Source organism: Bos indicus, chromosome 7 (assembly GCF_029378745.1).
Source record: "Bos indicus isolate NIAB-ARS_2022 breed Sahiwal x Tharparkar chromosome 7, NIAB-ARS_B.indTharparkar_mat_pri_1.0, whole genome shotgun sequence".
Classification (NCBI taxonomy): domain Eukaryota; kingdom Metazoa; phylum Chordata; class Mammalia; order Artiodactyla; family Bovidae; genus Bos; species Bos indicus.
The window spans coordinates 61197986-61225914 of NC_091766.1; the positions used below are offsets into that span (position 1 = coordinate 61197986).

The following is a 27929-nucleotide window of genomic DNA, read 5'->3' on the forward strand; positions in this document are numbered from 1 at the left end:
AGGGAAACACACCTGCCTTCCATAGCTGTAGTGAGAATCCAGTGAAAATGGAATTGCACACTTGATAATCTGAAAAGGTCTTTCCCTCTGTGGAGGGTCATACTTGCCTCGGCTGAGCACCAGGCCAGAAAGGGGGCTCACCCTGGAGGCTGTAGACATGGTAGGCATCGGAATCCACCTCCCTGTCCCCGATGGTGGTTTTGCAGATGTAGGTCTTGTCCTCAAAGGTACCAGAGAAGCCACGCTGAGGGTCATAGGCTATGGGCAGGGGGACATCCACCTTCTTCTCGTGCAGCATCACCACCAGCCTCGGATCCGTCACTCGGCATGGAATTGTGGTCTCAGTTATTTCCGTGAGAAAGATGAATAGCTCCTCAGGGTCGACAGGGAGGAAGCCCACAGAAGGATCTGCCAGAGGCAGGGCCAAGAATGTGAGTCAGAGGAGCTGGGTTTCTGGCTCTTCCCTGATTTGCTCTGTCACCTTGAACAAGTCTCTTCCCTCTCTGCCCCTCAGTCTACCTTCTACAGAAGAAGCATGCTCTCAGGGTCCCTTCTAGGTTTAGCATTTGATATGGACAGCATCAGCCTGAGAAAGAAGATAAGTCACAAGCTGAAGGACAGCTGGTACCTGGAGCTTGGAAAATGGGAAGATGGGATGTGGAGGCCAAGGGGGTGCATATTGGAACCAGCAGAGAATGCAGCATCCTTGGGAACCAGGAATGGGGTGGGCTGGCAGACAGCAGACGAATATCTAGACCCAGGGGTGGGAGTGGACATACTCCTGGACTGAGCCAGGCTGGATTCCCTGATTCATCTGCATTTCTGAGATGGCTATGTTTCACCATCTCAGTAAAGCGCTCTCTGAGCTTCCCCCAGATGCCTGCAGCTGAGAAGGGCAGGAGAGGAGAAGTGCACTGGCCAGGGATCCTCACCTGGTACAAAGATGTAGAGCCGTTTTCGCTCACTGGCCTCCAGCCCATGGGAGCGTTTGTAGCCACAGAAGTATTCTCCTGTGTCTAGTCCAGTGACGTTGACCAGTGTCAGCACGCTGGAGAATGTGCCATCCTGGGTCTCGGTCATTTCCTGGGGGGGTTTCTGGGACATCCGTTCCCACACAACTGGAGCTGGGCCCGAGCAGGTCAGGACAAAGGTGCTGGAGAGGTTGAGGACAAGTTCTGGCCCCGGGGGTATGATGGCCAGGCCCCAGGAGGCCTGTGGTCCCAGCAGAAACAGCAGGGGCAGCAATAGCACCCGGCCTTTGGGAGAGGAGGCATCAGACGTCAGGGCACAAGAGCAATAGCACCTCTTTCCATAGCTGACCCTGAGGAACACACCTCCCTAATCCACAGAAAACAGAGACTGGAACCCATGGCTCTGAGACCTGTTTGCCCAGGGTCTAGTCCCCAGGGACTCCTGGCCTCCTGCTCTCGGTGCCTAGAGACCCCCAGCCTTGCAGTCCTTCTGCAGTGCGGCATTCAGGCTGCAGGCATGTTCTCTCAAAGACATCAGGAAATCCTTGGGAAGCAATTCCCAGGCCCCCAGTTCCTGCATTACTTCCCAGGTCACTTTCTGAGCCTCTTCTCTGCAGCTGCCCCAGTTGCCCAGGTTGTACCCAAAGCCCAGAGATGGCCCTGCTTGGGGAGGTGTTGGCCAACATAGTCCAGAGTGGGGCAGATCAGGTCAGGAAAGAGACTGAGGCCCCTGGAGGCTGAAGGGTGCTGGGGATGTCGAGTGATTGGTTTTCCCTCTGCTTGCTGATGCCCTGGGGAAGGATGCTGTAGGCCTTGTGCCCAGCCTCAGCAGCTGAAAACCCTGGAGGTGAAAATAAGCACCCATTTAGATGGATGGGTGCTCAGCCAGTGGGTCAGTCATCCTTGGGTGAACCTTTGGCTGGCCACTGATTGCCTAGTCAGCATTGATTGCTTGAAAAAGCCCACCCAGACTTGGGAGCTCACAGCCAATGAGGGGTCCATGAATAGGAGGGGAGTCCCTCACCAGAACCAGACAGGCCAGACTGATACCAGTAAGTGCTGATAAGAGATGGGAGACCAGAGTGACTGTTAGGGAAGAGGGTGGGGACAGTTGGTGAGGGGACATGGAGTATGGAGGGCCAAACCAAGAATTTGAGCTGATGGCTCTGGACAGGCAGAGGTCCACTGAAGTTTCTGAGCTGAGGGGTGGACAGTGGAAGGAGGCCTCCACTGAGACCCACTAGAAAGGCAGGGAACTGAAGCTCAAGAGCAGAGCAGCGCCCCTGGGCTCCCAGGTCCTGGTGCTAGCATAAGCCACCCTGCCAGCTTCAGGGTCCTACCTAGAGGTTCCCCAGGGCCCCCTATCCCTGCCCAAGCCTACCTACCTTTGAGGACAACAGCTTGCATGGCGCTCGGAAGCCACATGGTATCCTGCAAAGGTAAACAGGAGTCAGGGCTCAGAGTAGCCAGAGGCAGTGCCACAGCCCATCTTTGCCCTGGGTCCTGTAGAGTAAGCCCCAGCTTGAGCCACCCAGCCCCTGGATCCATTAGGCTAAAGTCAAAGACTACCCATACTCCACACCAAGAGGGCACTCATGCCCAAGGGGCTCCTTCCCCTGAATTGGGCCAAGTCTCGGGGTGCCTGGACCTTACTTTGACTCTGCCTCTACTTCTTTGATGGTCTTGACTGAACCCCCCGCTTCTCCTTGGGTATGTATGGTGGGGGTGGGGTCTTGGCCTGGATGGTGTTCAGGGGCCCACCGGCTCTAACAGCCTGTCCTCCGGGTGACAGTTCCAATACCAGGCTCTTATCTGCCAGGACAAATATTTAGGAAAGTGTGATGAAAGGCCTGAGGGAGAGGGAGGGGGTGAGCCAGAACCCAGAGAACTCCCACAGTTCCACAAGCACAACAGGAAATGGAGGCGGCTATGGGAAGGGAAGCGGGGGAGTGGGGCTGTGGAATGTGGGGGGCACCCCCCACGCCTGGCCCCCTTAACTCAGCCCCAGGCTGCACAGGGAGGCCCAGGGGGAGGGGCCAGGGGCTGGACTCAGAGGAGGCCTCACCACACAGCACAGCATCCTTGCAAACTACTGAATCCAAGCCCCTCACCCCCACCTTCAGTATCCAGATGGGGAGAATGAGGCTTTAAGAGGGGAAGAAGTTTGCCCAGGGTTACATGGCAGAGCTTGTTCTGGAGGGAGACAAAGTGACCGGAACGATAGGGGTAGAAAGACAAAGACTCAGAGATACAGACAGGAATCACCCAGTGATGGAGGCAGAAAGAGAAGCAGGGACACAGAGGGAGACAGATCGGACTATATGGGTCTTCACCCTCTCCCTGCCCTTGGCAGCCCCATCCGAGGATCCAAAATAACCAGCAATACCCAGGTTTGCAAAGTTCTGACCGCAGTATCAACAGGAAGGAGGCCAGAAGTGGGTGGGGGTCTTAGGGCAAGAAATGTGGGAGAGACCAGGTGATAAGGAGACAAGAAAGCCTGGTGCCTTCCCTGAGTGGCTGCCCAGCCTGGCCTGGCTCCTAAGCCCATGCCAGATTGCTCCACTCCACCCTCATCTCATCCCTTTTAGTTTGCAATCCAGGGCTAGGATGTGAGTCTAAGCTCCAGCAGGGCTACATCCTGCACCATCACATTTCAGTGGCCTCTGTCTCCAGCTCCCAAAACACAGGACGATGGCAAGTGGCTCACTTGCAGGGCTGTGTTTACACATTCAGCATGAGACACAGGCAAGGGCCTGGACTGGGGACCACTGGTCTCAGCTGTCTGCTCAGCACCCTAAGAACTCCCTGAATAAATCTGCTCTCCTCTTCAGACCAGCCTTCCTGAGAGCCCCCTCCCCTCTGCCAAATGCCTTAGACTCAAAGCCCAGCCATGCTGAGGCCGCATCCCCAGCGCCCCCCGCCCACCCCTCCTGCCGCAGCCCTCCAGCTGGTTGCCAGACCTCTTCCGGCAGGACGAAGCAGCGCCACAGTGGAGCCAGCAGCCCCCACAGAGGCCTATCTGCCCCTTAGTGGGTGCCTCTCTGGATCCCCCCTTCCTGCTAGAGATCTCAGCCAAAGAAAATCATTAGCAGTGGAGGCTGGGGGAAGGGGTCATTTCAGCCTCCTTGCCCATCCCCTCCCCACCTCTCTGGCTGGCCACACTGTTTATTATTCTAAAGGAGGAATTTGGTCGGCTGGCCTGGAGATGGGAGGTCATGACAACTAGGACTGGCCTGGCTCTGGAAGGCTGTGTACTAGGCCCCTGGGTGAGCAGCCCTCGACCCTGGCTCCTCTCTGCTAGACTTGGGGCTCAGGGGGATTAGAGTCCCTGAGGCTCTGAGCTGGGAGGGGCCTTCTTGAACAGGCAGCAGAGACCTACAGACAGACTGTCATGGCCCAGTCACATCAAAAAGGCAGAATCAGGCTGCAGAGAGAGGATGGGATAGGCAAAGGAGCTCAGGGAAAGTGGAGACACCTTAGGGAGAGTATAGATAACCAGGGATCTTGAACTGGCTTCTCCCTCCATGAAATGAGCATTTCACATGGGACTTCAGACCTACCGTGAGACTGAGCCTCCAGCCCTCTCTGGGAGTCAGTTTCCCCTTCCATACAGGGAAAGGTTTGGATGGATCATCTCAGAGAGCCAGCCTTGCTCTAACACTGCCAGAGAGAAGGTTCTAGTCACTATTATTCTTGCCGGGGTGGCCTGGGGACATGGGGTTGTTGATGAGAGGAAAGGCAACATTCCTGAGGCTGGAGCAAAATGAGCATCCATAACCCATTTTCATTCCATGGATTCACTTCCCTAACCATTTGGTCCCAGATTTGCTGTGTGTACTTTGACAAATTCTTTCCCTCTCTGGGCTTCTGTTTTTCAGGTGACTTCCAGACAAATAAACAGGTAATATGGCCCTCTGGAGGTGACAGTGGAAGTGTGGCATGGGCAACAAGCTGGTGGATTGGGAAGAACCAGAATGGGGACTGGGACCCAACCTCCTGGGCCATCTTGGATGACTCCTTGACACCTCCAGTTGTCTACCCAATGCCTACAGACTTCTGTGCTTCCCAGAGGTTGTATATTTGCAGCCAACCCCAGAAAGGCCCAGGTGGCTAAAATAGGGGAAGAGGGCTTGCCTGTGACCACTTCTCTTCTTCAGGGGCAAGACTGCTTTCCAGGGAGGAGCCACCTGGGACAAAGTGGATGTCATAGGGAGGAGGAATCCCCTTCCTACCACACTCTCCTGCCTCAGAAGGCCCTTGGAGCACAGAGAGGGAGGGGACCCTCAGAGATCTCCCCTTTGTTTGTGAGGCGAGTGCTGTGTGGGACGTTCTCATGAGTCTTCCTATTTTGGCTCGGTTGGGGGTACAGAGATCCACAGATGGGATAATTGCCCAGCTCCTCACAGTGAGTCAGAGGTACCCCCTCAGTCCAGGGTATGACCTCAAGTCCAGAGGAACAAGTGTGCTTGAGGATTCCTCCTCAGAGCCTCAGCCCTGCTCATACAAGCCTCCACTCCTTTCCCACCGCCTTAATCTAAATAAATCCAGTCCATCTTGGCCACATCCGCTAGCAGCAGCTTCCCTCCCTCGGGGTCCCAAGGCTCCCACGACACAGGCAGGCTGGGGAGGGGGGCCCGCACTGCTGCCAGTGGGGGAGGCTCACACACGGAGAGCACGTGCACACAGCACAGGCTCCTGCCTACGCGCTCGCTCACACACTGCTCTGAAATACAGGGCAGCGGGCCCTGTGTGTGCCCAGCCCGCACGCTGGCATCAGACATGCGCAAGCCCACACGTGCATGCATGCAGCTCCATCGCGCCTGCAGCACCACCTCGGGGCTCTCCCACGTGCCCATGTGAGGTGCACACATGCAGGTTAAATCACACGTGTACTTAGCACAAGCAAAGCTATGCACATACAACACACATAGAGCATGTGCCCATGGGACCCCAAAGTCACCTGAACACACATGCACACGTGGGCACAGACAAGACACAAAGTCAGCGTGTGCTGTGCACTTACTGTGCCAGGTACTATCCTGAGCACTTGACATAGACTGACTCACTTGCTCCTCAGACAACACTATGAGGTAGATAGATACAAGGATCACCCTGTTTTAGATGGGGAAACTGAGGCAGGGAGTGCTTATTTACTTGCCTAAGAGCACAGAGCAGAGACTGAGCCGAGGTAGATGGCTCTGCCACCACTACTGTGTTTACTGGGCTTGGCTGTTCCAACGTCAGTGGGGACTGGTGGAAACAGACAGGACTGAGATTTAGCCAGCCCAGAATGACAGGACGTGGTGACTGGATGTAGAGGGGCTGGAGAAAGAGGTGTCCTAAATGAGCCCCACTCCTATTTCTGGCTTGGAGTACTTAGGGGGCAGGACTGTGTCTGTGCTGGAGGCACAATATCTTTTTCTGAGATGAGAATGAGGCAGAACAGAAGGAGTGGGAGCTGGCCCTGAGCTGGTTTTAGGATTTGGAGGGGATGTGGGTACCTGAGGGGGCAGGGGGACACCCAGTCTGGAGGCAAGGATCAGGCTGGGCAGAAATAGCAGTGAGGTGGGGATGGGAGGAAGCCCTGCTTCACAGAGGAGGGGTGCTTGAGGCCTGCAGTCTCGGGCCAGGGATGCTCTGAATAAACAAGATGCCAGAGGGAGGGGGAGGCCTGGCCTTGGGGTCACGGGGTTAGAGTCTTGGAATGTCAGAGCTCTGAGGCCCTCAGGGACCATCTATCTGATCCAACCCTCTTCCTGTGCACCACTGTGCAGACGGGAAAACTGAGGCTTGGAGAAGGACAGGGACCAGTGTCAGGGTTTTGACCTAGCAGGCCGGGTTCAGGGGGCTAGTGGGGTGCTGTAGTTCATCTGCCTGGGCAGCCCCTGCCTCCAGCCCTGGTTTTGATGTGAGGCTGGTGGTTCAAGGCCCAGGGTTTGAACAACAGTTGCTGTCCACTCCCTCCCGACAGGATACTGCCCCCGCCCACCACACACAGACCTTTATATCACTTTCCCGGCCTTGTCCCAGTCAGACAGGGATTAGAAACAGACTCAGAGGAGGCGACTTGCTAAGTTGCTGTCAGAAGTGGGATGCAGACTCCAGTCTCCTGCCTGGTGTTCTGGTCCTCCCTCCTGCACACCACGGACACTTCACAGCCCCAGACACAAACTTCAGGGGCAGATCCCCGGCTGAGAGGAGGGGATATGGGTCCTAGCCCAGCTCTGTCACCTGCTTGTACAGTCCTGCGCCTCTCTGAGCCTCAGTTTCCCCATCTGTACATGGGGTGGGCAGGGCTGTCCTGAGAACACTGCTGGGGCTGACACGGGTGACTCTCAGGACCCTGCTCTGGAAGTAGCCATGCTGAGTTGAAATGCTGGGATGGGGGTAGGGTGCTGGGGAGCGGCCCTGGCCAGGATGTCATGACTCAGCTCAAAGAAGGCAGCCAGCTCCAGGCCTGGGAGTGTGTGGGGGCAAGAGGGATCTGGAGCCAAAGCCTGAGTCCTCCCGCCAGCAGCTGGGGGAGTATGAGAGTGATGGCAGAGGGTGTGGCTCTGTGGGCTCACTCCAAGTGGGCTGAGCTGTAGGTGCCATCTTGAAGCATGGGTAGGGAACCCCATCCTGGGAGCCAGGAAGGAGAGCAGGGTCCGTTGGGTTGGGAGATAGTTATGGGCAGGGGTTAGAAAGCTAGAACTCAGCTGAGGTTGTGGAGCTTTCACCTGAGGTTGAGGGCATGTCGATCCAATGCCCCTTCTGCTGCTGAAGGTCAGCATTCCACCCTACACACTGAACCTCCCCACAAACCTCAGGATCATGTGGAGACCAGAGAGGGTGAGCAACCCGACCTGAGTCACAGTGATGCCAATCACCCAGGCCCAGTTCCCTGCCTTGCTGCTTCTAGACCCAGGGGACCTTTCTGTTTTCCAGGTATCTACGAGGTCCTCCAAGCAAAGCAGCAGAAATCAGCTAAGTTGGGGCCTGGAATGGGGTCCAGCTGTTCTGGAAGTCCGTGTGGGATGAAAGGACAGTGCCAGTTCCATGGAACATCACTCTGATGGCCCTACCCCACCCCCTCCAGCACAAGCTCGGTGACCTCTGGCTACCCCATGGTACCACATCGCCTCTAGTCTGAGCCTTCCTGCCTGTTCTCATCCCCTGACCAGAGCAACCTTCCTGAAATCCCCACCCAACCATGTCCTTCCCTGGTGCCTCCACGGCTCTCCATCCACCCTACATAAAAGCTGGCTTCTTAGCCCAGCCTGTAAGAACCTTCACTCCCTGCCCTGCTGACAGACAGCTCATCACCATGGAGGGGGCAGGATGCTGTCCTTCCAGCTCCCTAGGGGCCCAAGTGAGGCCCCCATGCTCTTGTCACTCACTCTGTTCTTCTCTCCCCAGGAGGCCTCCCCAGGGACACAATGGAAAGAAATGACCTCTTTTCTGGAAGTTCAAAATAAAACGAAACATCTGTCTGGATTGGAGCCAGGCTGATAAAACATGGACTGATCCCTCCCAGTCCGAGCCCTCTCTCCTGCCACACACCCCTCACCCGCCGCAGAGTAGCAGCAGGCGCTTGGAGGTAGGGGGAGCAGCCCTAGTTACTTGGAACAGTTCGTGGGAAAGCGCTCAGTGTGTGCCTCGCGGCCACTGGGGGCCCAGGGGAGGGGGTCTGGGTCCCCACACAGGCTGGGAACCGGCCTGAGAAGGAGGTCAGAGAGGGAGGGAGGCCCGCCACATACCCTTGTCCACCCGCCCGCCAAGCAAACGCTTCCTGCCTCCTCCGGCGCCTCACTGGCCTCCCTGCTCGTCCCCACGGCCACCCCCTGGGCCATTGTGGCCTGGCTCTGCCCAGGTCCAGTGGATCCCTGGATTAGAGTCCTCTGGATCCCAGCTGGGCCTCAATGCCCCCTTCAAAAAGGAACAAAGACTTAGAAGACCTTGAAAATAAGAAGAATAGCCAACTCTGATTTAGTTCTTATCACCCAATGCCTGGGCCAAGCCCTTAATGTGAATGGTCTCAGAACAATCCATGACATCGGTGTTGCTTCTGCATTTTATAGATAAGGAGAACAAGGCACAGAGAGGGCAAATCGTTTGCCCAAGGTCACAGAGTTCGCCAGTGGTGGAGCCCCTTTTCTATCCCGGGTGGACTGATCCCAGAGCACACAGGCTCAACAGCCATGTGACAGCCTTTCTAAGACAGGAGGCAAAGATGTCAAGCTTGTGCCTGACACACAGTATGAGCTCAATAAAGGAGTCAACAGGCTTGTTTGTTCACCCTCTATTTTCCAACCTCTCCCCTCTTCAGCCAGGTGAAACTGAAGTTGGCAGAACAAAGAGGCAGACAGTCACATCATCTTTCACAGAACTCTATATTCTTAGGTGTGAGATGGGTTGTAAGTCCTCCTACTTCACCTCTCCCCCAGCCTCTCTGCAATTGTCAAGCCTCCCAACTGCACACCTCCCACAATAGGGATCTCGCCACCTCACCATGGCCCATTCTATTCTTGAACAGCTCAGGTTCCTCAGGGGTCAGGCTGTTTGGAAACTTCTATTACATGTGCTCCGTCTGTCTCTTTATACCCTCTGCCCATTAGTCCTGCTTCCATTTGCCACCATCAATGACTCGCTGTCCCCACAAGCAGGGCATCTTTTTTCCCGTTCATTTTTCTGATGCTCCACAATGTGGAAACAAAAGCCCTTACTAATTCAGAGCCAAGCACTCTGCTAAATGACATGACCTGGGAATTTGGTTTCATCCTCACAACAATCCTGTGAGGAGGGTACAATCATTATTTCTATTCATAGAGGAAGAAATTAAGTCTCAGAGAGGTGTGGCAACTTGCTCAAGGTCACACAACAAATTAATAAAAGCCAATGATAAGCTGGGATTCAAACTCAGGCCCATCTGACTGATCCCAAACATGTATTCTTAACCACTATGTTGGACTGCCTAGCTTCTGCCCAGAAACAGGTCTGTTCCCAGAGAAGCACTACCACATGGGTTCACCCTAACGGGCTCAAGCCCTCAGGTATTCGAGGTCCTCAGAGGTCAGAGTCCTGAGCAGGGGATCTACCCCAGCTCACCCAGGAATTTGGAAGTTAAGCAAGGCAGGATCTCAGAACCTTTCTGGGACATCACTGCAGAGCCTGAGGGTCAGCATCTACACTGAGGAGAGGAGTCCTTGCTGAGGACAGCAGGGCTCTGGTCTACCACAAGCCCTGTCCCAAAGGCTGCAGACAGAGCATCCCGGCAGTCAGGCTAGGTGCAATGCTATGCTGCATTCATTCTCCAGGCCTACCCCTGCTGGGGCCCCAGCACCCCCTTTCCACTGTTCAGAGGGCCCAGGGGCCCCTGCAGCTGCAGAGTTCTAGGCCTCCACCATCCTTCGGCTGTCCTCCCTGCAACCCCGCCCCCCACCGCCCCCCAGAGCCTCATCTCCGGCCGGTGCCATGGCAACAGAGAGAGCCAGGCCCTGGCAGCCAAAGGAGCCCCCGAGAGGGGTCCCAGGCTCAGACTGGGGAGGGGGGTGCGGCAGGCGCAGACAAGCAAACCTTCTGTTCCCCTGGCTGCTGCCAGCCCGGGATCAGCCCCGGGCTGGGGTGGGGGCCGAACACAGAATGGGTTCTCAGAGCCAAGTGGGCAGGGGGCAGGCGGGCCTCGGCCGTGTGGACTGACCCACCAGCACGCGGCCTTCCCCCAGCAGCCCAGAGTCCACACATCGGGTGGGGCAGCTAGCTAACAAGAATCTGCCATTAATTGATGCCAATTACAGAGCATTGAGATTCCCCTCATAGCCCTCCTGCGCGCCAGAGCCAGAGGGGAGAAAACTCCCACGTTTTAGTCCCCTTATTTTCTCCACATCTGTTCTCTGACCCCTTCCTCCAGGAGCTCACCCTGAGTCTCCCACTCGCTGTTACTCAGCCTCCCTGTGCCTCGGGTCTCCTCTCTCTAAGTCCGGGCTCGTCATTGAGTTGTCGAGGCCTTCGAATGAGTTAATACAAGTAAAATGCACAGAGCAGGGCCTGGCGCACAGCCCTCGGCCAAGTCAGTGGCCACGTGACTCTTCTTCATTCACTCACGGGAGAATAAGTCACTCACTCATTCACTCACTTGGCCTTGAGACCCGGCTAGGCTAGGCTTGTCAGCAAAGGGGTCCGTGTGGGAAACGGGGTGGTGAGAAAGCCAAGAAGAGTTGCTGCTATTGTTACTGTCGCTGCTGTTGTTACTGGCGGTGTCAGCAGGCTCAGCTTGGGCAGGGGTGGGGGCCCCTCCTCCAGAACCAGAACCCAAGGCTAACAGTCCACTGTCTGCCAACCTGCTCTTTGTCTTAGTCCCTTAGTTCAACTTCTCACAAATGAGAAAGCCCACCTAACAACCTGGGGGATATCTTTAAGTTCCTCATATAGGATTAGGCTTCCTGCTGCTGCTGCTGCTGCTGCTAAGTTGCTTCAGTCATGTCCGACTCTGTGCGACCCCAGAGATGGCAGCCCACCAGGCTCCCCCATCCCTGGGATTCTCCAGGCTTACAGTAGGTGCCCAATATGGGTTTTCCAGATGGCGCTAGTGGTAAAGGACCTGCCTGCCAATGCAGGAGACATAAGAGATGCGGGTTCGATCCCTGGGTCGGGAAGATCCCCTGGAGGAGGGCATGGCAACCCATTCTGGCATTCTTGCCTGGAGAATCCCATGGACAGAGGAGCCTGGCGGGCTATGGTCCATAGGGTCACAAAGAGTCGGACACGACTGAAGTGACTTAGCACGCATACCGGTGCTCAATAGATGCTTACTCAGCATGAGAGCTCAAATGGCTGTGGAAGGTCAGCTCTCTGATCCTCAGGATAGCAGGCAATGGTGACCCTTTCCATCTAGGGAGGTGATGGTTCAGAGTGATGAGGGGGCTGAACAGACATATGGGACTCTGATGCCAGGGGACAGTGCCTGATGCCTCCCAGGGAAATGAAAGTACCCAGAGGGGCTCGGGCAGGCCAGGAGCAGCAATCCCAGCCACTTAATCCACTGCCTCATAACCATGCGACTTCTCTGAGTTTAACTTCCCTGAGTCCCATTTTCCTGGAAAACAGCAAAAGAGACACCCTTTTCCATTGCCATGAGAGGTAGAGATGATGCTGAAAGGCTCCTGACGTATGACAGGCGCTCAGTCAGTGGTAACTGTTATGATTATAGGATGGTTTGAGGGGGAGGAGTGGCTGTGAGTTGGGCTCCCTGGGGGATGACGCCAGGGAAGGCTATTCCACAGAAGCTCTGTATGAGCAGTTAAGGAAGTGGGAGACTGTGAGGCATCGGGTGATGGCAAACAAAGGACTGTGAGGCTGGAAACGGACTTTTCAGCAAAGAGGCAGGTGATGGGCAGAGAAGGAGGGCAGGGGTCACTTTGGGAAAACACTGGGGTGCTGAGTAAGGACTTGGGCTCTGCCCTGGAGGCACTGGGGAGCCAACTTGTCAGGGTATTGGCAGTGAGGGTGGGGGGCTGGATGCTGCCTAGGGTGACAACAGGGCAACTCTAAGCACTTATGGGGAGGGCCTCCACAGGGTGGGCGACAGGAGTAGCCTGGCAGTTTGTGGGAGGGTATGGATTAGATGGGGACAGTAGAGGCAGCAAGACCAGCTTTCAGGATGAAGCCGTCTCAAACCCAGCCTGAATTCCCTGGCAGGACCAACTATATAGTTTGCTGTGCTAAGGGCAAAATGCAAGTGTAGGGACCCTTGTTAAAAAATACTATTAAGCATTTCAAGGCAAGGCCCTTCTAAGCATGAAATCCTCTGTGCCTGCACATGTTGAATGCTTATGAAGTCATCCCTGCTACCTGGACTAAAGGGGAGGCCATCTATCCGTCCATCCAGCCATCGACCAACCTGTTTATCCATCTCTCCGTGTACTTATCACTTTTACTATCCATTCAACAGAAAGGCCCCAGCCTGATAAGAACATAATAAGATAAGATTATTATGATAAGAACAGAAATATAGGTAAGAGTGGAATAGCCCACAGTCCATTGAGTCACCCCTGAGCCCTTACCTTCATTCCCAAAACCCTGGGCTAGGAGAAGCCGGGCCTTCAGTGACAGGTTTGTAAATCTGAGCCCTGCCCTCTGGGGCTGATGCTGGAACCTCCTCCCACTATCCACCACTTAGGCTCAGCTTCAGGAGTAGAGAAGCTAAAAAAGGAGGAAAAGGAGGGTGTCACAGCCCTTATGGCTCCACTTCCAAGACAGAAGGTAACCAGGACAGCAGTAAGATGTGACACAGCCACACAAAGCCTGACAGGAGCTCTCAGGGGCTAAGGGTGGAGCTGGATGTAACCTTTGAGGTCACTGAACTGTCCCCTTGCCCCCTTGTTTTACATAAAAGGAAATTATGGCTGGGATGGAGAAGTGATATAATCAAAGGCTCCATGGTCCACAAGACTACCCAGAGGGGCTCCCATCCCTCACTGGGGTGGCATTGCTCCATTCTAGCCCAAACTCTGCCCTGTGACCTCAACCTAGTGAGAGCTGGAGCCTGAGCCCTGAGCCCTGAGCCACAGAGATGGGTGGAGAAGATCCAACATGTGTGCTGGCGCAGAGGAAAGTCCAGGCCAGCAGGCTGGATCCTGGGCTCAGTGCTACGGCTGAGGCACATCCCTCCTCTTCTCTGGACCTCAGTGTCCCCTGCATACAATAAGGAAGTTGAGCAGAGTGATCCCCATAGTCCTTTTCATCTCTGACCTTCAGGAACTGTCTGACCCCCTGGCCCTGCTGCCCCCACCTCCCAAGTGACGACCCTTTCCATCACAGGGTAGAGAAGCTGGTACCTCTGGCAGATGAAAGGCTTTGCGCACTTGAGACATTAAAGAGCTCTGATCTGAAGCGAGGAAAAGAGAGGGTGCTAATACAGCTAAAACGATATACTTTGATTTTCAACCTCCTGTACTAGGCTGGGGTTAGGAAGAGGGGTCCTGGGGCCATGGCCTGGGGGTTCAGGAAGCTCTTTGGCCTGAGGGTTCTGGGCCTGAAGTCTTGGGAGGGGCTTAGGTTTGGCTTCTACACTGGGAGCAACAGTATGTGAATCCCACACCCCTCCCATTAGAGGTGGGTCTCTGCATCCATTCCCTTGCCTGTGGACCCCACCATTTGTCCATCTACCATGGGCCAAAGCCTACTTTGAAATCAGAGCATATGAAGTTCAAAAATCAGCAAAGGGTCACAGCATCCACACACACCCCTTCACAGGCAGTCCTGACCCTCCCTCCTCAGTATCCAAGAAAAATAGGCCTGTGGCTGCTGGGGAAACACACACTCAGAGCTCCCCCAAGAAACAGAGTGCATTTCCAGGCTGCTCTGATTGTCAGAAAGTTCTTCCTCTTGATCATAGGGCACCATTTTCCATTAGTGGTCATCGATCCTGACCGCTCTCTGTAACGTGCAGAAAAGGGGTAAGAAAAAACCCTTTCATTGTGAAGTTAAATATGCATGATCCCTGAGTACACAACAGGGCTTGTGTGGCTGCCAATCTGGACTGGCGCGGCTTGGAATCCTGGAATTGTTTTACAGCTGGAAGGAACTCAGAGATCATCTCGTTCAAAAATCCTTATTTTACTGATGGGAAAACTGAGGCCCAGAGAGGGACTGACTCACCCACAGTCATACAGGATGGGTTCCAGGGTCTGATGACCACCTCTAGAGCTCTGAGGGGCCCCCACAGCTGAAGCCCAGTCCCCACCCAGTCTCTCAGTCATGGACTCTGGAGTCAAGAACATCAGGTTTATGTCCCGACTCCATCATATCCTAGCTGTGGGACTTAGAGCAACTGACTTAACCTCTTAACCTCTCTGGGCATTTCTTTTTCTATAAATTGGAGAGTTTATGTCCCCTCCTTGAGGTAGTCTGCGATGATTAAATTAGTTCTGCAAATATTTATTAAGCAGTCACTGAAGGCCAGGCCTGTTCTAAGTGCTGAGGAATATAGCCATGACCTTGATGGCAATGGATGTAAAAAGCACAATGAAAGTGCTCAGAGAAGGCTGCTCCCAGTTCTGTCCTCTCTCACACATGGCTTCCCAGTGGAGGTGCTTCAAGCTCTGATGCTGGGAAGACATGGCCAATGGGCAGGTTGCGGGGGGAGATGTGGAAAATAGGGGGGAAGATCTCCCCCTTCCAAGGGTCCACTGTCTGTGGGTTCTGAACCATCTGCCAGAAATAGGGCATGGAGGTGTTTCAGGAGTGCCTGAGGCCCTCTCATTCCTTTCTCCCTCCTCACCATTCAGTAGCCCAATCTGAGCAAAAGGCCCAGAATTCCCTCCTTCGGCCCGAAAGGCAGCTGGTCTCGGAGCCAGACTGTGCCTGGAGGATGGAAGTGAGCCTTCAGCACAGCCATGATGCCCAGGTTCCTTCCCTTCCATGGCTACAGCCCTTCACGATGTACAGACCAATGTCACAACCATGTCATCCTGTACAGGAGGCGGGGAGAGCAGAGGCGCCCTCTTTGCTCTCTTAGGCGTTAGGTCCAGCTGCACGAGATGCAGGAACCATGCTAAGTGCCTTATCTATATTATTACCTTGTCGACTCTGTGTCCCACCCTACTGCTCACAAAGGAGGGGCCTATTGCCCAGAGAGGCAGAGCATTGGCCCAGGGTCACACAGTTAGCTAGAGCCAAGGGGGCGTCATCAGATGCCGGAAACTGGTGTTGTTTACCCACCATGCCCACTGCCTTCCAGATGCAGACGAAGCAAGAAAGAGGACGTGGGGGCCTGAGGTTGGCCACACAGGATTTGAGAGGAGCCAGGACAAGCGCTGGGTTTTCTGACTCTGAATCCACGGTGCTTTCCGCTGCCCCACATCTGTGGGCAATTAGAAGTCTCAGCTCTTCTTCCCACAGAGGAGGGAGGGCTGCCTGATCACCACTGAAGGGAGAGGGCTCACCAGATGGTCTCCCTCCTCACTCAGGACCAAGCCGGGGCTGGGTGGACCCAGGAGCTAAACTTTCTGCTGGAGAAGGTGCTGGACTCAGGAGCAGGCTCTGAGGGAAGATGGAGACTCTCTCCTCTGACCAGAGCCTCCCTGGGAGCAAGGAGGTTAAGTCTTTGGTTTCAGGCAGACCTCAGCCTACATACCAACTCTACCAACTGTGTGACCCTGGGAAAGTCACTTAGCTTCTCTGAGCTTTGTTTTCCTTGTCTTCAAGGGGTAATCATAATACTGATTCTAAAGACCTGCGATGGGGATTATAAGGCTCGAGAGGTTCCAGCACAGAGTCAGCACTCCAGGATGGTGACCAACATAGTCTGCATGTTCCCAAGTGCTGTGGATTCAAGGCTCTGCTGCTTGGAGGCAAGGGAAGATGGCCTGACTTCAGAAGACCTCACTAGAGGCGTCTGTGTACTTTGGGATCACAGAGACAGGAACACTCCCCCCTTGACATAGAAAAATGTCGGGAGGACCATGTAAGGTTCTGGAAAGGCACCCAGAGGGTGATAAGGAAGAGAGGAAGGAAGATAAGAGGCCTGGGTTCTGGGCTCACCCTTGGGAACACAAGGTCTTCAGTAGGTCCCTCCTCCCCTTCAGAACCACATTTGCTCAGTCCTACTGTCTTCCCAGGGGAACTGGGGTCAGAACACAGGATGGGGAAGCCTGGGACCCAAACAATCTCTGATATGTAAACAGAACACAAACAGAGGGTCAAGCAACAAGGCTCCAGGATGATGGGCATGGCAAGCTCTTGGAAGACCGGAGGAACCAAGGAAGGTTGCCTGGAGGAGGTAGAGGAGGGAGGGTCCTTAAAGGAAAAGGCAAGGTAGTGAGGAAGGGCATGCCTACCGGCAGGAGCATGAAAATTCCTCTGGGAAGCCTGGGATCTGACTGGCAGGAACACAAAGCCCAAGTCTGGTGTGATGGGGCAGGGAGCCTACTATCTCCTGAGCTCTGCCACCTACCAGCTGTGTGGCTGTCCTGAGCCTCTGTTTCCTCACCCATAAATTTGGTATAAAATCAGTCCCTTCCGTTGGATTTGAACGCACATGAAATCAAGCATAGAAAACACCCCTAATGGTCCTGCTGCTGCTGCTGCATCACTTTAGTCATGTCCGACTCTGTGTGACCCCATAGACGGCAGCCCACCAGGCTCCCCCGTCCCTGGGATTCTCCAGGCAAGAACACTGGAGTGGGTTGCCATTTCCTTCCCCAGTGCATGAAAAGTGAAAAGTGAAAGTGAAGTCGCTCAGTCATGTCCGACCCTCAGCAACCCCATGGACTGCAGCCTTCCAGGCTCCTCCGTCCATGGGATTTTCCAGGCAAGAGTACTGGAGTGGGGTGTCATTGCCTTCTCTGCCGAATGGTCCTAGCATCATGCAATGTGTCTATGAGTGGCAGCTGCTGTTAGGAGTTTAGGCTTTCCATAGGTACCTTCTACTGGGGAGACTCACGGAAGGAATGGTGATCAGATGCATGTTTTAGGATGGCACGGAGAAAGAGGAAGATGAGAAGGCCTGAGAAGCTGCCTGTGACCAGAGGAAAGGGCCCAATAGCCAAGCCCCCTTCTTCACAGAGGGGCCCCCAGATCGGACGGCTGAATCCCAGACCCCCAGCCCAGCCTGCGTGAGGACGGGCCTGCCTCTGCCCCCTCGCCTTCGCACTTTCCCAGCCGCTGGGGGTTTGGAAGGACATCTTAGGAATCCGGAAAATTTGCAAATCCATTTAAATCCCGAGAGGTTGCCTGGCGGCCGACTGGCCTAGAGCCAGACAGATTCTTAGGGACAAGGCTTGGGCCCAGGGACAGAGGCTGTGCGTCTGAGGTCCCCAGTTCCCTGCTAGGTTCCCTTTCTATGTATCCGGCAGGATACATGGATATATCTCCGGATCCATCTCCCAAATCCCCTTTCATACTCCTTCCAGCTCTCCTTGCGGCCCCCTACAGGCAGCGCTTTGCTTTGGAAGGCCCCCCTCCCCGCTCACTGCCAGAAACCCCTGGGATTTGTTTGATGAGGGCAAGGGGCACCCACCCCAGAAGCAGCCTGAGCAGGAGAGAGCTGGTTCCTCCAGCCCAGATGTAGCCCACAATCTTGGAGCCTCCTCCCATCTGGTTTTGTTAAAAATATTTTCCATTTTTTGACCTACCCAAGAAGGCGCAGTCTGGGACAAGGGGACAGGACAAGAGGCTGGGGTTCCCTCCTCTTCCCAGCGCTTACCTTGCTGCTGATGCCTTCTGAGGTGTGGGCAAAGTCCTGGGCTCTGGGCTGTCACCCCCTCCAGGAAGACCTCCTCACTGCCTACTCTCCCCTGGCATCACAAGGATTCTGCTGGACCTGAAGTGGGGCAGTGGCAGAGCGGGAGGACAGTGAGGAGCGTTGTAGGCTCGCAGAGCCTCAGGAGAATGGAGGGAGTGAAGGGCTACGGGGTGAGGAGTGGCCTCACTCCCAAAGCATCCTTGTGGAGGAGAAGGGCTGCCAGGAGGGGCCGCCCTGGGTCTGGCTGCCCGGGTCGCTCAGCGCAGGCTGCTGCCTGGTGGCGCTGGTCAGAGGGGCCCGGCTCTCTCCTCCCAGTCCCTCCTTCCCTCTGGCTCCAGACAGGGCGGGCAGGGACTGCGGGCCGCTGGCGGCCCCAGGAGCTCACCCCACTGTGGGCTTCCCTGCCCCCACCCCCCTGCTTTGGGGGAAAGGCTGCAGAACAGCCTCTGATTGGCCCAGCTGGGGGAAGGGGGGCTGGGGGCGGGGAGGACAGACGCGTGTGTCTGTTTTCAATTTTAGTTTCCCCCTCCCTCTTTCTTTTCCCCCAAGTTTCTTGTTTTTCTTCCTCGTTTCCCTCTGCTTGCTCCCTCCCGTAGCCTGCTCACTCAGGATGTGAGGGGATGTTTAGAAATTCCACAGCCCACGCCAGCCAGCCGCTGAGTCACTTTTATTAAAGAGTGGCCTGGCCCACTAGCCTGATGCCTGTCTCGGGTGGTAGCCTCCTCTGGCTGTTGCACCCGGGGGTGGGTCCCCTCTCTGGGCCTCAGCTTTCCCATCTGCAGAGGGAGCTCTGATAACCCATCTGGTGACTCAGTCGACACTCATTCATTAAACACGCTTGCTGAGCACCTACCATGTGCCAGACACTGTGCCAGGTGTTGGGGTTGCAGAGGTAAGTTACAGTCTCCGACCTCAGGGTACCCAGCTAGTGGGAGATACAGTGCCCGAAGAGGGGGGCACTCCCTGAGGCTTGAGGGAATCAGGAAGGGCTTCTGAAAAAAGGTGACTTAGAAGAGAGAAAAAGCCCTTCTGAGGTTATCAATCACTTCTCATAAGAAGAAATCAAGGTCCAGGGGTGAATTAGCACAGAAAGGGAAAGAGACATGCCCAAGGTCACCCAGCAAACTTCAGATTTCCAGACATCTTCCCCTATCATCTCAAAATCCCCAGAGGACCAGGAAAGAATTATTTCCTTATTGTGTGGACAAGGAACTGAAGCCCAGAGGAGTCAGATGGGCTTCCCAAGCTCACACAGCTACAGCAGAGCTAGGGCAGGGTCAGGTCTGTACATACCAGAACAGATTCAGGTGCTCTGACCCCAACGAAGACCCGCACCACAGTGCTGACTGGCCCTCCTGTCCTACCCTCTTCCTTGTTATCCCTTCCCCAACTCTCATTTCTCTTCCAGTACTGTTGTGTTCCATTTCCAACCTCTCACCAAGGTCTGCCAAGCCTTCTCTGGGAGCCCCTGGACTTCTCACCCTCTCCTTTTTTTTCTTCCTGCCTGCATCCCATATCATGCAGAAATTTCCCGACCAGGGATTGAACCCACGTGCTCTGCAGTGGAAGCATGGAGTCTTAACCATTGGACCTCCAGGGAAGTCCCATCCTTTCATTTCTTCAACCCTCATTTCCTCCGATCAGAACAAGTCTCTAATCAACAGATTCCTGACCAAAGGCATCATTTTTAATGAGAGTTGGGTTGTGTCACCCTACCCCTACCACTGTAATACATGGGGAAACTGAGTCCCAGAGAGGGAAAGAGAGGTGTCCCAGGTGGAGCCCTACCTGACTCTGCCCAGAGCTCCTTCCATCCTGCCCTCTATCTACAACCTTTTCCTCTAGCACCTCACCCCAGGTGTCTGTTCATAAAGGAAGGAGGTTGGGATTTCACACCAACCACAGTCACCAATCTTGTGCTCATTTCTTGGTCTTGGCACACTGGGGACTGCCCAGGAGAACATTTGGGTTAGACCACACAGAGGGAGAAGGGTTTTTCAGACTAGGTCCACATGATGGGGTGGGAGCTATGAGAGTCTCCCAAGGGAGGGGGCTTAGTCCAGCTCAGTGGCAAGGGAGTCATAGGGAAAGTCCGGGGACTCCAAAGACCACAGGGTCAGGCCTTCCTGTCCAAAGATTTCATCAGTCTTTACAACTCCCCTCCTAGCATCTGCCTTGGCCATTCACCTCTGAAGCCTTAGTTCAGCTGCTAGGACCAGGTCAGTAGGGCTGGTGGGGGAGAACAAGGAGGCATTTCAAATCCCAATACCCAAAACAGATAGTCTGGGAGTCCTGAGACCCAGCTATGCACTTCTTGTGTGGCCTTGGATAGGTACTTCGTCTTCTCTGAGCCTCAGTTTCCCCATCTGTTCATAGCAAGGATGGGCTCACTGTGCTGGAGGGCACTTGGGATGCTCTGTCTACAAGTTTCTTAGATCTGGACTCTAGCTAGGGAGAGGAGGCGGGTGGGCCCCAGGGCAAGGGGACAGCTGGGGGCCAGAGATGCAGCACAGAGGGGAGGGGGCGGCTGCTGGTGGCTCCCCTGGGAAGCTGGCGGCCGCCGGTTTCCGGCCAGCCCGGCCATCCGGCTGGCCCATCTGGAATCACTTAGCCCCTACCACCATTAACCCTTGGCAGGCACCAGGGCTGTTACGCCTCCTCACAGCTGAGATGGGGTTGGGGGGTGCAGAATCACACGGAACACCACAGGGCACTCCCCGAGGGCTGGACAGTTGAGGAAGAAGGGTCATGATTGACAGGGCAGGTTTCAGAGATGGACAGAGCTTGGTTCAAATCCCAGCTTTAGCAGTTCGAAGCTACAGGATCTTGGGGAAGTCATTTAAACTCCTGAGCCTCAGTTTCCTCCTCTGAAAAACAGAGATAATTCAAGGGATGACTCAAAAGACTGTTGTCATTTATATTGTACCCCAAGGGCTTAGTACACTGTCTGAATTGTTCTTGAAATAGTGTTTTCCCTCATTCCAGCTGCAGCCCACCACTGTGTATCCCTCGGCTGAGCGCTCCACTTCCTGGGCCTCAGTTTCCCCTGTGTACTCTGAAGGGGTGAGCAGTGGCCAGAGCAGTCCCATCACCCTGGGGTGGTCAGCATGGCCCCCAGCCCCACTGTGGACAGGAGGAGCCGCAAGCAGTCTCCCACGTGTCCAGATGCTATGGTCCGTCCTCTGACCATCCTGTCTTGGGAGAGGCTAGGGTGAGGGTGAGTGGGCAGAGCCTGAGGTGTGGGGAGCCCTGCCTGAGGTAGAGGGTGCAGAGGCAAAGGTGCAAGGCAGGCCTTGGGGTTCAGTACACCCCCTTCCCCCTGCACAGTGTCCTGCTCGAGGATTAAGAACCAAGGCTCTGATGCATGTAGTTCCAATCCAACTCTGCCACTTCCTAGCTGTGTGACTGTGGACAAATTACATGAACTGAGCTCAAAGAGCCTCAGTGTTTTGAGCTGTAACGTGGGGTTGTTGAGAGGCCTGAGTAAGTGATGCACCAAAGGCATTTTATTCAAGGACTAGGGCAGAGTGAGAAAGCTCTCACAAAAGATGCCTGATTCTCCGGTGTTACCAGGAGCTGCTGTCCCAGAAGTCCACCACCAGGGTTGGAGGGAAGCCTGTGCAACCGCCAATTTGACACCCAGGATGTCTGAGGCCCAGGGATGGAGCGTGACTGTGATATGAGTCCAGGACAGGCACCCAGGTTCCGTCTAGACTCTCAGGACCGTGTTCTTCTCTAAAGGAGGGAATCAGGATGAACTGACCCCCCCCTCCTCAGCCCCCACCCACGCTCTTTAGAGCCGGAAGCCGAAGCTCTCCGTAGGGTGAAGGAGTGGGGGGCAGAAAGGGCGCCTGAGTGGGAGAATTCCCAGTAGGCCAGTTCAGCACTCACTCAGGCAGCGCCAGCAGCCCCCACATCTGGCTCTCCCACACTCCCAGCACTGCCCCTCCTCCCGCTCCCCAGGCCTGGGGTCGGGACGCAGCACGCATGTGCCACACACTGGCACAGTCATCTTGGATGCCAGGGCCTGAAGAGCCCTAAGAGTGCTTCCATCAGACACAGAAACTGAGGCCCAGAGGGTGGAGGCGACTTGCCTGAGGTCAGCAGAGACCGAAGGGGCTGGGAAGGCAGGACTCCTGACTCCCAGTGCGTTATCTTTCCATCCTGCACACCCTGAGCAGGTAGCTCCTTGTACCTAAAAGCGAGGGAACCAAAAGAGGCACACAGAGGACACGGCCCCTCCCCCTCCTGGACACTCAGCATAGTGGCTATCTGGTGGGGCAGAGGGGCCAGTGGGGACTTCGGGCCACATTCCCACCCTAGATTCCTAGAACTGCTCTTGCTGGGCCAGGCTGTCACCACCAAGGCTCGACAGGGTTCCCAGAGATAAGGGCTCCAAGACCTTGCCATCTCAGCCTCTCCCCAGCCTCCAGCTGACCTTGGTCTTAGGGCCCCTGGGAACAAGGGTGTGTCCTTCTGGTACACAGATGGCTCACAGATCATCAGACCAACAGGGCCCACAGAGGCCACATACCTCCCTCTCACTGGATCTACTGAGGCCCAGAGAAGGCCAGAACCCTCTTAAGGGCACACAGCAGGTCTGGAGTGGGACCTCTGCCTCTCAGGCTGTTTCTCGCATGCGATGCAAGTTAGTGGAACACCTACTCTGAGCCCTACCTTCATAGAGCTCATAAACAAACACGAAGGAAACCATAAATTAATAATATAAAAATTATGACAAGGACTTCCCTGGCAGTCCAGTTGTTAAGACTCCGTGCTTCCACTGCAGGGGGCACAGGTTTGATCCCTGATCAAGGAACTAATGTCAAGGATCTCACATGCCACACCAATAGAAAAAAAAAGTGATGAAAGAAACAGAGAATAACAGGGTGGATATAGGAGTTCTTGTTTAGGTAGGCTGAAACTTCTCTGCGGAAGACATATTTCAACTGACATCTGAGGTTAAAGGGCTACATATAATGCAGAGGCAGGAACAGTGTTCTAGACAGAAGAAACAGCATGTGCAAAAGCTTGGAGGCCAGAAAGAGCCTGGTGTGTATGAACAGGAAGAAAAGAGTGGTTGAGGCACAGAGAGGGGACATAGTGGGGTGTAAGGTTGGAGAGGTAGTAAAGTATGGCCTTTGTCCTGAGGGTCAGCAGGGGCCAGGGCAGGATTTTAAATAGGAGATCGATGGGATTATGGTGGTACCTTAAGGAGGATGGGCTAACAGGGGCAAGAGGTGAGGCGAGGCAGGGGACTAGCGGGGAGGCTATGGTCGTCAACTACAGGCTGACTGTCCCCACCCTGACTCTGTCCAGCCCAGAGGCTGGAGGATGTTCCAACTGGGAGTGAGGCTTATGGGTGTGTGCTTGCTTTAGGTACAAGTCCGTGCTTGACCTCCGACTCACAGGGTGACCTTCCTTTCCCGGCCTCTGTATCTCCTCTGAACAACAGATCAACACAGTGCTCCTTCGGATGAGCACATTCCGCCCCTGGACCTCTGGCTCGAGTGTCCCCCTGCTCCCTAAGTAGCTGTGTGCTGGAGACTGCCTCCCTCCCCTACGCCTCTCGTTTCTGCGCTGAGAGGAAGAAAGGAATCAGCACATCCTGTGTCACGATTGAGACTAAGCCCCCAGGGAGCCTTTGAGTAGTACCTCACAGAGCCAGCAGGTGGCACCCCCAGCCTCTGGAGGGGGCAGGAGGTGGAGAGGACCATGATGAGAGGGGAGACAGGAATGGGGAGGGGCTCCCAGGAGCCCCAGCACACACCCATGAGACTCACACCTGTCCCCTGGAGGTGGGCAGAGGTTGCCATCCCCACTTTCCCCACAGCTCAGGAACAGCTCTGAAAGAGAGCGTTCCTTGCCCAAGGTCACAGAGTGAGGTTGAGGCTGGGCTGGGACTGGGGAGCAATCCAGGTAAGCCTCCTGCTGGCCCTGGTGCCCACCAGTTTCTCTTTAGGCAAATCACTTCCAACAGGAAGCTGAGCCCAGAACCTCTTCTCTTTCAGGGCCATAAACCTGATTTAAAAACCAAGTTATCACCAAGATCTTTATGAGGCCATTGTCTCTGCACCCCACCCCAGAAGGCCCTGGTTGGGTGTGTGAGAGCAGCCCAGAGGGAGGGCTTCCAGAGGGAAGAGGGGCCCAGTAAACAGCCACTCCCAGAGATAAGGGGCTGTCACAGAGGAAGAGGCTGTGACAAGGGTGTGGGGGCTCTCCTGCTACACAGGGTCTCAGTGCCACAGCTATATGGCTGTCCAAAGCAACCAGCCCTCAGTGGGCGCCTTGGGGACACCAAAGCCCAGGGAGGCAAGGGTTCAAGGTCACATGGTGAGTCAGAGGCCAAGGCAGGGGGAAGACCTGTGATTTCAGACGCCCAGCTTGAAAGTTTTAGACACGGTTATAGTGTCCTCTTAACATGTAACATGACGGGTAGTTTAGGTCTCTGATTCAGGGGTCCACATAGGGGTGAGGGTGGGGGGTAGCTGAGGCTCTTTTGCATGAGGAAGCCAGAGGAGGAAGAAGAACTAGGTATTTGTTTAGGCAAAATCCTGGGTGGGAAGGAGAGGCACATACAGGCTCACTATCCTTCCAGGCAGCTCAGCTGGAGAGGAAAGAGAAACTTCCAGACAAGCCCCTGACCTGCTGTGTGGGCTCAGGCAGGTAACTTCACTTCTCTGAGCTCTAGCTGCTTCATCTGCAAATCAAACTGGGGATAACAATGACCCTACCTTACTGGGTTGTGTGAGGATGAAATGAGATTAATACATGCAAACAACTTGGCATGATGCCTGGCACTCAGTAAATAATGATGCTTTATGTTATTATTTACTGATTATTTACTTATTTATATTTATTATGCATTATTTATTAATGCTCAATAAATAATGATCTATTGTTATTATTATTTCAGCACAGGTGAAAGAGTAAACATTGCAACCTCAGAAAGATTAAGAAAAGGGTGCTGAGCTGGGCATCAGAAGACCTGGGTCTGATTCCAGTACAGCGCTGACTTGCTGAGGGAACCTGGAAAAAAATCCTTTCTTTCTTTAGGCTTCTGGGCCTCAGTTTCTCTATCTGTAAAAGGAGTGAGTTGGAGGATCCGCCGGGCTGGCTGAGAAGCCCTTGGGTACTTGGGCTGGGCAGCAAGAAAGGCAGCCAGCTTCTGTGTCCAGCCATGTGTAACTTTGGCCAGACACCTAGACGTCTCCATGTTTTCTGCTTCCTTTCCTCATCCAGCAAATGAAGCCAGTTTGTCCCACCAGTCCCCAGGGCTCAGGAAAGAACAGGTCCAAGAAGGGGTGACAGAAAGATGGGTAGAGGCCTCTCCAGGAGATGTCTGTGGAGGGGTAGGCACCTCCTGCCTCCACCCGGGAGAGGATGGCAATGAAGGGGGCCACGGAGCCCTCCCCTCATCCCCACCCACTCCCAACCCCAGGCCTCAGGCCTCCCTGACTCTGCTCTCTCCCTGGCTAGAGAAATAGTCCCTGCTTTGCCTGGCAAGTCCCCCCTCCCTCAGCCACCACCCAAGTCCTGAACACTTCATCACTCCTGGACCCCTGCCCGGCTTCCTTGTAGCTCTTGGGCTTCCCGCCTCCGCTCTGGCTCATTCTCCACACACCAGCCATAGCCCCCTTCCCACCATGCAAAACCCTTGATAAAAACCTCCCATATCCCTCATCAAGCTTGTTCTGCCAAGCCTTGCTCTGTCTCTCCCCACACTCATCTCTTGCCCCCACCACCATCGCTGAACTCCAAATCAGTCTTTCAGTTCTGGAAGACTACGTATCCCCAGCATCAACCCCTCTGCTCACACTGTCCCTCTGCCCACAGTGCCCTTTCCTGCTCCCCAGGGCCCTGACTCATATGTCACATCCTCTTGCAAGACTTCCAAGTCTCATTCCCTTGGGAGTACTCTCTGGATTCCTGGCCCTCTCCAAAATGTAATTTTACCCTTATTTGTGATCATTTGATTCATACCTGCTTCTCTCCCTTCCCATTCTGTAAGCACCCCAGGGACAGAGCCTCACCTAGTACCTAACACAATGTCGGCATAAAGGAGGAGTGTTAATACACATTTTCCGAACATATGAACTGCCTGCAATGCAGAAGATTGCCTGCAATACAGGAGACCCAGGTTCAATCCCTGGATAGGGAAGATCCCCTGAAGAAGGAAATGGCAATCCACTCCAGTATTTTTGCTTGGGAAATTGTATGGACAGAGAAGCCTGGCAGGCTCAGTCCATGAGGTCACAAGAGTTGGATACAACTTAGCAACTAACTAACACCAAACATAGGAATACAGGAACAAATGAATTCCTATGCTGCTGCTGCTGCTAAGTCGCTTCAGTCGTGTCCGACTCTGTGCGATCCCATAGACGGCAGCCCACCAGGCTCCCCCGTCCCTGGGATTCTCCAGGCAAGAACACTGGAGTGGGTTGCCATTTCCTTCTCCACTGCATGAAAGTGAAAAGTGAAAGTGAAGTCACGCAGTCGTGTCTGACTCTTAGCGACTCCATGGACTGCAGCCCACCAGGCTCCTCCATCCATGGGATTTTCCAGGCAAAGTACTGGAGTGGGATGCCATTGCCTTCTCCGATGAATTCCTATACCTACTCCCAAATTTTAAGCCTTCCATCTAGCTCTGAGGTAACATATTCTTGGAATCAGAGGGTACCTAGAGGGCATCAACTTTCTTACTTTCCAGGATAGGCATCCTGTAAGCAGCATCCCTGACTGGGGACCTCCAACAATCACTTGTCCTACCTTCTGTGGCGGTGAACTCACTCTCTCTCTCACAACAGCCCTTTCATGACAGATGGCCCTTTAGAGAGCACTTTACTATGGGTGGGTTGAAATCTACGTCTGTGCCTGCAGCTTTCTCTCTCAGGTCTTAGGTCTGCCCTGTTTCCTTCCTCAAACTCAGACCTTCAGGCCACCCTCCAGGTCTTTTCTTCCTCCAGTCCAGTCTAAGCAGCGCTGGTTACACCAGCTCAGAGAACAGAGCCCCGTCCTCTTGGGTCTCTTCTCCCTTCTCTGTGTACCCCCCGGTATCTCACCAACCCCTTGAAAGATTGGGTCCAACCCCTTGAAAGACTGGGTCCTGGGTTCAGATGGCTTCTGATCAAACCATCCCCACATGTCCACTTCCTGACCTTCCCTGCTGAGGCTGTAGTGAGCTCATCCATGTCAGCCACAAACCAGGAAGCCCTCTTTCCTCTCTTCCATGAACAGCATTCATTTTGCTGCATAGACTTGGGCACAACCCCTTTCCTTTCTGGGTGTTGGTGCTTCCCGCTGTACAATGAAAAGAGCTCCTCCAAGCAGGAAAGGGCATCCTGGGCTTACTGTCGCTCACTCGGTTATGGTATCCATCAGCGTCTCAGAAGAACAAGATTCTGACCAAGACAGCTTCATGGCTGAGACCCGTGCAGTCACTCAGGGCCCAGTGTTTAGAAGGGTGCCGTGCTTGCTTGTGCGCTCTGCGGCCACCATCTTGAAATTTAAAATGAGTTTTGAACAAGGGATCTCACATTATCATTTTGCACTGGGCCCTGTGAACTATATCCTCATCCTGACATCTATCTAGTCCTGAAATGATGCTGACCTGCCCTGGCTAGTGTGGCAACTCAAGGGAGGGACAGGCTGGATAGATAAGACTCTGATTCCACCTTCGGGGCCACAGGTCCCTGCACATTTAGGGGGCTCCCAGGAAACACTGGAGGATCAAA

The 27929-nt window shown here is 54.5% G+C and overlaps 1 protein-coding gene across 4 annotated transcripts in view; it reads right to left on the reverse strand.

Moving 5' to 3' along the window:
- The window catches only part of PDGFRB (platelet derived growth factor receptor beta), a 37611-nt gene extending 19035 nt beyond the window's left edge, over positions 1–18576 (reverse strand). The window contains exons 1-5 of one of the 4 annotated variants that reach the window (XM_070793842.1): positions 18157–18576; positions 4532–4631; positions 2357–2402; positions 933–1256; positions 142–408 (exon numbers count right to left, since the gene is read on the reverse strand). In XM_070793842.1, coding sequence (XP_070649943.1) covers positions 142–408; positions 933–1256; positions 2357–2396 — 631 coding nt within the window. In that variant the 5' untranslated portion in view covers positions 2397–2402; positions 4532–4631; positions 18157–18576. Of the gene's footprint in view, positions 1–141; positions 409–932; positions 1257–2356; positions 2403–4531; positions 4632–13012; positions 13152–18156 lie in introns of all 4 variants that reach the window. The other 3 variants (XM_019965232.2, XM_019965234.2, XM_019965233.2) reach the window with 3 other exon arrangements.
- Positions 18577–27929: the final 9353 nt, after the last annotated feature.